The 12597-nt window shown below is 37.6% G+C and overlaps 1 protein-coding gene across 1 annotated transcript in view; it reads right to left on the bottom strand.

The window, feature by feature from the left end:
* The window catches only part of LOC113230840, a 39014-nt gene extending 27161 nt beyond the window's left edge, over window positions 1–11853 (bottom strand). The window contains exons 1-6 of the mRNA XM_026464939.1: window positions 11708–11853; window positions 9238–9367; window positions 8338–8459; window positions 7601–7766; window positions 2985–3107; window positions 476–752 (exon numbers count right to left, since the gene is read on the bottom strand). Of these exons, the coding sequence (XP_026320724.1) occupies window positions 476–752; window positions 2985–3107; window positions 7601–7766; window positions 8338–8459; window positions 9238–9367; window positions 11708–11820 (931 nt within the window). The 5' untranslated portion in view covers window positions 11821–11853. The remainder of the gene's footprint in view (window positions 1–475; window positions 753–2984; window positions 3108–7600; window positions 7767–8337; window positions 8460–9237; window positions 9368–11707) is intronic.
* Between the last annotated feature and the right edge of the window lie 744 nt (window positions 11854–12597).

The following is a 12597-nucleotide window of genomic DNA, read 5'->3' as shown; positions in this document are numbered from 1 at the left end:
TTATATGTTGAGTTGGTATTATAACATATCGATTTGGTAGTATAATAATGTGCACGTACTACAAAAACAATATTGAGTTATAATAATAACGCACACTCAACATAGCCCCGCACTAGGGAAACCCTGGGTCGCGGGTACCATGGATACTCACATACACAAGCGCAAATTACACCCAAACTCACGAGAGAAATAAATGTAGGCCTTACAAATATTTCTCCCAGCCCGGAAGTCGAAACTGGGACCTCTGCGTGGCACTCCGTCATGGTAACCGTTCGGCCACGGAGGCAGTTACTTCATATTTACTACACGTTGTAAGCGTTAGTTTACTTTATTTCGATATTAATAACTAATACTAGATAAATAAATAGGTAACTAGGAACGACCACTAACCGCATTTTCTAGCGCATTTAGTTTTCGAGGTTCTTCGGTAACTGGACCTAACAAGGAAATGTCAAGCCCTTGATCGAATACTTACGAGCATCAGGATCAGCAGCAACATTGTATTCTGGATCGGCCTCATCATCCTCCTCATTCTTGGAGACCTCAGCAGGATTCAAACACTCCTCTAAGAACTGATTCCACAAATCATCACCCACTGGGGTGGGTATGTCGTCTGGTGGTATAAATGAGCTCTCAATATGTTCTATTGGAGTGGCAGATAGAGAAAGTTTAGAACGTGTCCTCAGGGCTATGGTAGCTTCTTCTTCCTCTTCTACTATTATTAGTTTTCTGCGGGATGGTGTTGTTATATTCTGTTAGTGGTTAAAAAAATTAATTGCATTACTCCGCTTGTGTAAATATTCGTGAAAGTATAAATACACTCCTGGACACTTAATTCGAGCCACCTCGCATCAGTATTAAATGCCCTAAGCTTAAACAACGATCGATTGATCAAGAACTATCCTACGCAATTTTGAAACTAGTAGATTAAAAGTCTTTTCCATAAGTCCTTGGTGGAAATTTGGACTTGCAAAACCGAGGGAAACCTTTTTCTTCGATGATAATCATTGATTTACAAATAAATGGACGACGGGTCTAATACAAAAACCACGAAAAAAATGTCCCAAGTCAACCTATTCGAAATTTAAATTGTAATGTCATCGCAGTATCGCGCTGTCAGTAGAACAAATTAAGACTAAAGCGGAGTTTGGCGCTCTGTATACGATTTTAGCGCCTTACAAGTGCGGACACTTTTTAGCGCGGACCCGACGTCCATATAATTGTAAGTCAATGATGATAACACTATTTTTTAATTCTAGCCCTTTAAGGCAAACATGCGAGGTGGCTCGAATTATGTGTCCGGAAGCATAATTGGAAATAAAACCATTTTTCCGGATCTAAATCGCGTATGTTAGTAGTAACATCTTGTATATATTAGCATATTAGCTTATTCTGTGATACTTACAGTTCTGTGTTGTTATTGTGATTTTTAAAGTGCAATAAAGATTATTTAATTCAATATTTGTTTTTTCAAACAACAAACGTTTCGGGCCTTTTACAGGTTTCACAGTTACAGCCGACAGACAATAGGACAAGCAGCTTGATTTTGATTCAAATCAGGGGGTCTACTCTCGATCTCCGTCCGACATCCGTATGAAACAATTACTACCAAATAAACACTACTTGACCAAATGAAAAGACGCGTGATGCGAATGAAGCTTCATTCTTGATACTTGTCTTTTAATTTTGTCGAATATTACTTATTTGACAGTAATTGTTTCGGACGGATGTCGGACGGAGATCAAGAGTAGACCCCCCGTATCGATCCGATCGAGTAGTCTCGAAATCAGATGGGTTTCTGAGCGAGAAGATGAACCTGATTCCTACTATATCTTTCTAATTTGTGAATTAAATCAACTATTGTTACGATTAGAAATGTCAAAAGTTTCCGATCGGCCTGTTGTGAATCGCAATTATGCGCCTCGACTCGGAAAAGACGCAGTTTCCGATCGGGAGAGGCAATCAAAATCAAGCTGCTGTACTGGATCCCGATGTTTTAACCGAATCGTTCCATTGGATATCGTTCTCGAATCGAAGGGCGCTTTCCGAGTTATTCAGAACTTTCGAGTTAAACGTTCGATGCGGCTTTGATATCGTTATCCAACGGCGCGGCGTTTACGGAGTTAGTTGGTGAAACATATAATAAAATCCTTTAACATACATTTTCAAGATTTTAATGGCCTAAAATACAGACAATGACTTGCATTAAAATAAATTAATAAAATTGAACAAAATCTAGACTTCATTTAAAATAATAAGAGATTTACATATTACAATCTTGCTTTGTAAACAATACGTTAACTTTCATTCGATGACTGTGTTCTAACGTTTGTAGCCTTGGCCGGTCGAGAAGCTCGAGTAATCGTACGGGTGTGACGTCATTTCGGTTCGGTTTCGAATACGACAGTTTGATGTACGACAAACTCGTTACTTTAAAACTCGTTCTCGAATAAAACTGAGAAATGCTAAATTCACGGGTTAAGCTCATTTCAGTGAATTCAGAACTTTAAAACGCTCCCCTGTAAACTTGGCAATTTTGATGTACGTATTGTATGTATGTAGGAGGGGTCGAATTAGCTCTATAATAAATGTATGAATGAATGAATAAACTAATAAAACTTATATAGCTTACGGCCAGCGTAAATCGGCGGATAAGAAGGCAGAGGACATTAAATTTATCAATGTATATTACACAGCACAAAAATATACATTGATAACTTTTAACATCCTCAGCCTTGCCGTGTGTCTATAGACAGCTGTATGCGCTGGCCCTTATACAGCTGTCTATGAATAAATCAGCAACCTGGTTGTAATGATGGTGGTAAATGGTAATTCCGATAGTTAGTCACGAGAAAAGCTAAATTCACAATCCTCCCTCTCGCTAACCCTCTCGTACACTTTGCTATCAAACACTCGTGCGTTTAGTTTACGAAATATATTAATTATACAAGTTTTTGTTTTTTACGTTGGATTTATTTGTATACCTGTGGTACTTTGAAAGGCCCGTCTTTGACGACTCTAGGGCTGCTCGAATGAAGACTGCTTGGCGTTGCGGGAGTCCGTGGCTGTGAGTCCAGATCGCTACACGACACTTGATCGTCGTCACTCTGCAATGAAATGTTTGCAGCTGTTAAAAACAGTATCTTTTTTTTTTTTTTATTATTAGGGCGGCTTCAGTCGGGGCCCATGTAGCCCCTCATCACTGCGACCAACAGCTCATCTATCGGCACCCAAGGCCGACAGCATTGAAGAACTGAGGGACTTTCCTGGCTCTGAGAGATGTTATGTTCCCTAGTCGTGGCATCCCAGTATGGAACTTCGTATGCCTTCAGGGGGTAATATTGGATGAGAAGATGAACAGGAGTTTCATCTGACTTGTGGCAGAATCTATAGTCTCTATTCGTCTCTGCCCAATATTTGACTTGTGTTTGTTCAAGCTACAGTGTCCTGTTAAGACTCTAGTGAGCATTCTGATGTCATCCTGTCTAAGGACAGAGCAATATAAAACGGCATCTAACACAACAAGTAAGTAAATGCTTAAAATATTTGTGCAGCCCTAAGAGTGCCAGTTGCAATGCTATGACTTCAATGCACCGAGTGCTACACGAGCAATCCGGTGTTGCAAACTAACGCCGCTTACTTACGCACTGCTTCGTGTCCTGGCCTCTTGTCCTATGTTCGGACTTTTCAACCATATGGCATGTAGTTCTAATTTATATATAGTATAACGCAGCGTAACCGTTCGTACTTAATTGGTGTTAACCGTGGACATCAATGTCTAAAATGATTCAGCTTTGTATTGAAATGTAAAGGTGACATATAATATCAGAGATTGAAATAAGCAAGGTATTTATTTATTATTTACCTGAACTTTAAGGTAACTTTTTTATTCTCTGCTTTATGGTTGTTAATATACATAGGGTGGATAACACCTCCCTCTCAAATTCCGGAGTTATAGTAGGGTACTTTAATAATAAAAAATACAAAACAAATAGGTAGAAAAGGCAACAACAAAAACGACAACAAAACTCTGGCTCCTAAACTAGAGAAATGTCTGTGTCTTAGGAGACAGTAATCAGTTAGGCGGGACCGAAAATATGTGCCTATATTTAAAATTTAATTTTTATTTAAAATTTAAAGTATAAAAATGAGACTGAGCGATCGTGGTTATACACTTTTAGTGATAGTTATGAGGTAAGAAGTGAGAGAAGAAGACAAAAAATAATAGGCACAAGTATAGGTGTATGCATGTTTGTGTAGATTTATGTGTGTTGCATGCGTGCGCGTACTGTGTGGTTGTGTGTGTGTGTTTGTAAGTGTATATAAAATCCAAAAGTTATTGTGTAAGTAATCATATTTTAAGTAGTTCCTCTGTAGCCGCCAATTTTGCAATTTAGACTTCAGTTCGTAACTAGATAAGCCAATACATCTGTGAATTCTGTTTAATTTGTTATATAGAATCGAGCTTCAAACATAAAACTGCCTGCTTGCAAAGATGGTCGAATGCTGTTCACTTGGACACACCGGTCGTTTAACACGACGGTGTGGTTGCAATACGGCCCTGAGTATAAAAAGCTGTCTCACTGAAAGGACTTGAGTCTCAGCGTACAGTTCCGCAGTCGGGTACTTGAAGTGACGGTTGGTTGCAACTTTCAAGACAGCTCTCTGTGCCCGTTCCAGCCCAAGTAACCTAGTTTTAACAGCGCCACCCCACGTGGAAATACAGTAACTAATGATAGACTGGCATAAAGCCAAGTACACCATATTTAATGTTTGTGAATCAGCACAGTTACGAAGATGTTTAAAAACATAAATTAGTTTTCTCACTCTAGAGGTCAATGATGCTAGTTGTGTATACCAATTCAGTCCATCATCAATCTGCACTCCTAAATATCTGATGTGGGTCACACGGTTGATCGCGCAAGGGTGGACCTGTTCACCAGTACAGGTATGAGCGGTGATAGTGTACGTGGTTGGTGGCTTGGAGACAGATGTTATAGAGAATTTACTCATATTTAGCGTCAAGCAATTGGACTTTAGCCATTGCATTATTGTCCGTAAAGAGCTCTCCGCATGATTTTTTACCTATTGCCAAGTTTGTCCATACACAACGATTGCAGTGTCGTCTGCGTACGTAAAGATTTAGAAATTATAGTTTACAGTGTTCATTAATGCAGACCAAAAAGAGTGTAGGCCCCAGAACACTTCCCTGAGGCACACCGTAAGTAATATACTCGGCGTCACTGAGGTGGTTACTTATTTTTACTCTCATTTTTCTATTGTTAAAGTAGCTCTTAAAAATTTCTAGCTGTAAGCCTCGTACACCGACTTTCTCCAATTTGGAGAGTAGGATGGGGATAGAAACTGTCAAAAGCCTTGGTCAAATCGAGAAATATACCCAAACATTTTTGTTTGCCATCAAGTTTTCGAGATATGGATTCAGTTAGATCACTTACTGCGTCCTCTGTTGAGATTCCAGATCTAAATCCATATTGATTTGCAGCAAGTATGTTGTGTTCTAAGTACTTTAACAAAGGTGAGTTTAATATTCTCTCAAAGATTTTAGATAATGTAGGAAGTGCAGATACTGGCCTGTAGTTATTACCCCACCCATAAAGATTGGATGTACTATTGCAGTTTTATGCACGTCAGGTACAACTGCCGTAGCAAAAGAGCAGTTAAACACGTGTGTGATTAAGGGAACTAGTGTATGGCGACAGGTTTTTAAGAGGTTAGTTGTAATACCATCCCATCCAACTGCACAATCGCTACGCAACTTCATTATGAGACCTTCCACCTCAGCTTCATCAACCTCCAAAGTTACGAACGAGTTTAAAGGTATTTGCGAAATAGTTGCATTGATGAAGATGAGGATGTGTAAGTTGTCGTTTTCGTAGACATAACCGCGGTGGCCAGGTTCTTCCCTATGTTGGCCAAAATTTACAAACTGCGTTACATGATTCTCTTGGTTCTGAGAGAGATTTTAACAGCTCGACAGGCGGTGAGGTTACCTTATTTATATTGACAATTTTCTTTATGGTATTCCATAGTGCTTTTTGGTTTCTTTCAAGTTCAGCTTTTTCGTACGCCCTTTTCAGTTTTTTCAAAAGATTGTTGCAAAAGTTTCGATATCTAGTGTATGTTAATCTTATTAAGTCATTGTCAGAAGATTTTCTAGCCTTCTTATGAAGTTTATCTCTGCTGAATACACCGAACCAGTCTCAGAGTGATCCACGGTTTAATATTTCTTACCTTTATAATATGAGTATGAAGATTTGTGAGATTCTGTATGATCGATATCAAAGCATTTGAGGATTCATTTGCATCCATCAACGTAAAAACTTTAGAAAAATCAGCGGCATTTATATTCTCATAAACAGTGCGATAGTCAGTACGAGTCCTCGTAATTGGAATCTTAGGAGGGTGAATAGAATCATCAACAGCAAGAAATATGGGCATATGATCGGTAATATGTGATTCAATGACTAGTGAAATTGAGGGATTTGTGGTTTTAAGTAGGATATGGTCTAAGCAATTATTCATCCTAGTTGGAATTACATGTGCGGGAAGAATATCATGACATGCTAACAGAGTAAGATAATCATCTGAACGGGCGTCTTGGTTGGTGGGCTTGATGTTAATGTTAATATCGCCAAGGATAGCAATTTGCTTGACACTTGAAATATTCGATAGAACACTGTTTAGGTTATCCAAAAAGTTGTTATAATTATCTAGTGTGTTGAAAGATGGACGGAACCTATACGGTGCAACTATTGCAAAGTTTGTGTCATAGTGGCAAACCAAGAAGTTGCCGTTGATGAAGTCAGGTTCTACGATATGACAATCTCACTTTGTTTTTTATGTATAATTAGCAATTGTTTTATTATGGTAGTTAATTTATTTTATTGAATACAATACAACTATAAGATAATAGACAACAAATAATACTTAGAGCTATGTATATATAACCTTATAAATCTGTAATACACAAATTTTACATTAGGTAAATATTACATACAATAAAAGGAAAAATCTTAAGGAAAATATTAATGTTATTTTTTGTTTCAATATTATACAGAAAACTAGAGTACAGCGTGCCATAGAGGCAAAGTCCTGTAAGTAAAACAATTTTGTTTTGTGGCTTCTTTTTATCATTCCGGAATTACAGAGAGAGGTATTATTTACTCCACGCGCCTATGAGTATTACTTGAAATTTAGGTGAATATACTTTACTTATTATGATCTCTGGTAATGATGCCCACAAGAATAATCACTCTACGACTGAGTATCGAACAATCAACAAATCTTGAAGATGTCTTGTAGAGGTGTAACATGTGCTTGGTATATTTTTGGTGGTGGTGTTTGTCATTTTATGCGGAGGGACAGTGGGAAAATTCACTGCATGAAAAAATTATTCAATACAATCGCAGCTACTGTGCACTGGTTTCTTGGTTGGTGATTGAACTTCCATATTTATTAGTGTGCTACTGGGCTTCATATTTATTTGATCTTTCTTTATCTTATCTTTAGGAATATTCTCCGAGTTTTCAAAGACCATCATCATAAAATATATAGACACATGTGGTTCATAGACACTTACAGGCACGTCATCATGAGTAGGCTCATACTCCTCGTCATCCTCGTCTTCGGGCAGCTCTTGAGCAATAAGTGCCTTCACCTCCGGTCGCGTCTTTACTGGTATATGTTTGATCGGAGTGAGCTCTAGGTTCCATGGTGCAGACTTTGGTGACACTTTCATTAATTCTCTGAAACAAGGTCATTAACAAGCGATGTTATACACTTCTAAAAGGGAAATTAAAGGCAAAGTTTGGCAAATTCCTTTCGAATTCTAAAATGGTGCCCAATACTTTTGGCACCATAAAGTTACTACAGAGTCTCGTTATAAAGTTAGTTAATAAATACGCTACACAGATGACTGTAATATGGCTGGGCTCTTGATACGGGCATAGACCGTATTTATTGTAGGTAAATAGGTTTCCAAAATGGTCTAAGATGAGTTAGTGCTCTGGTGACAACGAAGGGCGATCCATAACGTCAATTTAAATGGTTCTGTTACCAACACTGTTCGAAACATAAATCTTGGCCCAAAATTAAAAACTTACACAGCCAAGAGAACATCAAGCTCGACATTTTGGTCTTTAGAATGTTTTTATAATAAGAGACGTAAAGTTTAATTTTAATTATCATAATTTTTGTAGTCAAGCTTGATGTGGTTTTGACTCCCTACCTACCTTCATAATTGAAATAAAAAGCACATGAATAAAATTGAACAAATTCCGGTATGAGTGCGGCGTGTATTTAGTATGTGTAACTTACTTGGCCTTGGCTCTAGTAATTTTAGTGTGTCTTGCAGTTATTTGCTCAGGTATGTTACATGACAGCTCCTCCTCTTCACGAAGCTTCACCAGTGCCAGCACATGGTCATTGGTTACAACTTTCTAAAACACATTAAATACCACACTTTTGGGTAAAGCGGCAGATATTCAAACCATATTTATATTGCAAAAACGAGCGATTCGTTCTATCTACCGTCAAGGCAATCGGGTTTATCTCAGAGAAAAGTTTAAGGAGACTGGTATCATGACTGTGGCATCACGGTACATTTACTAAAATATATTATATACCCGTTAAAATATACATAATTTCAATAAGAAAGATGATATCCATAATATTAACCTTAGAGCTAAGTCCAAACTCATGGTACCACGATTTCGTTTAACCAAGGTAAACAACACTTTTATGGGGAACTGTATACGTTTTTACAATAAGATTCCGGAGCATATATTAAGTTTATCATTTCCTAAGTTTAAAAACTACATTAAAAATATTTTGACCGAAAAGTCATATTACAAAATTTAAGACTATGTGTTAGATAAAGATGTATGGAAAGACAACCCAGCTCCAGAATCCACACAAATTTGATTCAAAGTGTACCTATTCCATAGCATTTAAGTTTATTTTAAAAAGAGCAATCCCTTGAGTTTCTTGCTTGTTCTTCTCATGGAGGTCAGCATAGTGAACGAGCAGTAGCTTAAATGTGATTTTTCAAGTGTAAATTTACTTTACCTATGGAATAAATGATCTTTGACTTTGACACAGCTGTAGGGGTACCATGACTATAGCATTCTTGCACAGAGAATAGCTTAGAGTAGTAGATGTGATTGTAAAACGCATTCTTGGAATGTTATTATCAATTACATAAAAAGTTGTAAATACCTTTAATATCTTTTTAACACTAGCATCATCTAAATTATTCTTAATGGCTGAAGCTTGCAGGTTTCTTTCTACTTCTAGAACATTATCTGGCAAAATGCCTTCAAATTCTATACTGCTCTCACTGTCCTTCCTAGAAAGAATAAAAATATTTATTAGAGAAAACCAGCCTTTCACTACATTGACCCCCTTTTTTTGCATTAATAAAGGATTTGCTTTATGACTATCAACATTACCCCATCACAGTCCTATGCTGGACATAGAACTCACCTTGTATTGTTACAAGTCATTCCATCAAGTGCCTCTCAGGATGTTACCTTATATGGCTAAGGGATTATTATTATTAGGGTGACTTCATTTGGGGCCTATGAGGCCCTTCATCACTGCGACCATAAATGATCTATTGTGATCACCACTAATCACAGCTTGGAGTCAAGGCCAACAGCATTAAGGAACTGAAGGACTTTCCTGGCTCCAACAGTCTTTATGTCCTCTGGGTGTGGCCTGAGCCTACCCAGTATGGAACTTCTGACGCCCGTCAGAGGGCAGCACTGGGTGAGGAGATGCACCGGAGTTTCATCCACCTCGTGGCAGAATGTACATTCTCTGTTTTCTCTCTGTCTAATATTTGACATGTGCTTATTCAAGCCACAATGTCCTGTTAAGGCTCTAGTCACCACTCTAATGCCATTCCTGTCCTGTGACAGAGCTTCTCTACAGTGTTTGGCACTGAAAGCAGCTATCAGGGCTTTAGAATGCTCAAGACTTTTAGTCTGCAGCCACACGTCTTGGGACACATGGGAGCTTTCGTTCAGCCAAGTGAGCTTTGCCAGGCTGTGTGCTATTCCTATAAAGGGCTCAGGACCAAAGAATGCCTCCCTAGCACCAGCCTTTGCCAGTTCATCCGCTGTTTCATTACCGGTGATGTCAGAGTGACCAGGAACCCAATGCAGGACTACATTATTCCTTACCCCGAGAGTATTCAGTATAGTTATGCAGTTCTCTACAATCCTCGAAGTTTGGGTGACTGAGGTTAGTGCATGCAGAGTGGCTTGACTATCTGAGTTTATATAAATATAATTGTTAACATAGCCACTCTTCAGGTTTAGATCCGCACAAGCAATTATGGCGTATATTTCGGCCTGAAAGATAGAGGAGTGACGTCCGATGTTCAGCTTGTAGCTGAGTCTGGGTCTCACGCCACTCCAAACAACAGATGCATATGTTACTATGGGCCTCACAATTGCCTTGTATAACCAGAGAGTCATCTTTGGTTTAAGACCCCAGTGCTGTCCTGCCATACGACTACAGAAACCTAAGGCCATCTTGGCCTTGTTGACTGTGTTAGCTATATGACAGTTCCATCTTAGGGTTTGATCTAGATCAATCAAAGGGGTAACCCTAAATATTTAACTTCTGCAGAAAAACTCACAGCCCTGCCACCATGGATCGGTTCCACTAGCTTGTCTAGTTTCCGCTTCCTAGTGAAAGGAACAATAGTTGTCTTTTCCGCATTAATATTTGTTTGTATAAAAAAAATCTAACTTAACCTAAATAATCCAATTCGTTTCTGCCCAGAATTACTTCCGCATTCGTATAAAAAAAACTAACTTAAGCTTAATAATACAATTTGTTTCTGCCCAGAGGGACTTCTGCATTTGTATAAAAAAAACCTAACTTAACCTAAATAATCCAATTTGTTTCTGCCCAGAGGGACTTCCGCATTCGTATAAAAAAAACCTAACTCAACCTAAATAATCCAACTCGTTTCTGCCCAGAGGGACTTCCACGTTTGTATAAATAAAACCTAACTAAAATAAATAATCCAATTCGTTTCTGCCCAGAGGAACTTCTGCGTGTGTATAAAAAAACCTAACTTAACCTAAATAATCCAACTTGTTTCTGCCCAGAGAGACTTCCGAGTTTGTATAAAAAAAAACCTAACTTAACCTAAATAATCTAATTTATTTCTGCCCAGAGGGACTTTCACGATTGTAATTTAAAAAACCTAACAATCTAAAAACAACATAAATACGCAGTTAAATGCATTTTTTTCCTTTAATTTTCACAATTTTCAAAAATTATTTTCTCGAAAACCTTTGGCGTCCTAAAACTGAAAATTTGTGGAGGGGTTCCTTTTGACTAGGTCTATCTCCAAAATTTATTTGAACGCCCAACTCGACGTCACGTGTACTAAAGTGAGCCCTTTTAAATGAAACTCTACGACATATGCCTCTAAATAGTAAAGTAAAAAAATCATAGATAGACTTATTACAGATGTTACTGCATTTTAGGGCAATTAGCTTGCTAACGAGATGAAATGTAGAAGAGTCTTACCACTCCTTTATAAAAAATTCATATGAATCACATGTACTCGGTCCATGTCATCATTTGGTTCAAACATTACGCAAAGAAAGTGTGTTTATTGAAAGTAATTCACAAAAATTATATGTAAATAAAACATTACACCGACCGTTTACGTTTCTTTCCACGAGTCCGAAGTCTAGCTTTAGGAGAATTTGTATCTTCATCAGCATCAGCATTATAAGATGATAAATTGTTATCAGTATTACTTGGTTTATCCATTATGTTGTTTTGTTCAAAAATTCATATCCATACAGGCACAATCCACAATAATCGCACTAAACGTCTAAATTGAATTTAATAGATTTAGAATGAGTAAAGAATGAAATGTTCCCCCCCCCGCGCATTACATTTGACATTTTTAACGGATTGCCATGCCAAAATATTTATTTCGAATACCCTTATTTTTGTAGGGATAAAAAATACGTAAAATATTGTTCAGAGGAAAAAGTCACTATAACGCACGTTTTGATCTTCTTTATAATGTATTGCTATGACGTTTTTAAGCGGCTGCGGTTGAATTACAAAACGGGTTAAGTAGCTACTGATTATATACTCGAAGGATTGCTAACGCAGCCATGTTACTTAAAATGCCACAGTATACAATAGTAAAAATGTTGTCAAATAACATTTCTTACCTATTGTTGTAATGTCAGCTATATGTTTAAGTCTTAGAGGATGTAATTACGTAGACGGGTGAAAGATGCTTTGAAAAAATCTTACTTTTTAAAAATGTTAGCCGAGTTGAGAATTTGGTATGTTGAGAATTTAAGTATTTTGCTCTCAAAGGGACACAAGCATATCTTCAATTAAATCAATATCATAATAAAATACTGTAATAATAAGTTTTTCTGTGTTCGATAATCACTTATATTACTTATACAAAACTAGTAAAGTTATTACACGAAAAAATCTCAATAATACAATAAACTTGGCAGTTGGTGCAACGGGCTGGTATCCGCAATTCGACGACAAGGCGCCTATTTTACGTACAATAAA

The sequence above is a fragment of the Hyposmocoma kahamanoa genome, unplaced genomic scaffold, assembly GCF_003589595.1.
Source record: "Hyposmocoma kahamanoa isolate Upper Pololo Valley unplaced genomic scaffold, ASM358959v1 64, whole genome shotgun sequence".
NCBI classification, from domain to species: Eukaryota; Metazoa; Arthropoda; class Insecta; order Lepidoptera; family Cosmopterigidae; genus Hyposmocoma; species Hyposmocoma kahamanoa.
The sequence above is the reverse complement of the archived record's forward strand: the minus strand, read 5'-3'. Positions and strand labels throughout refer to the sequence as shown.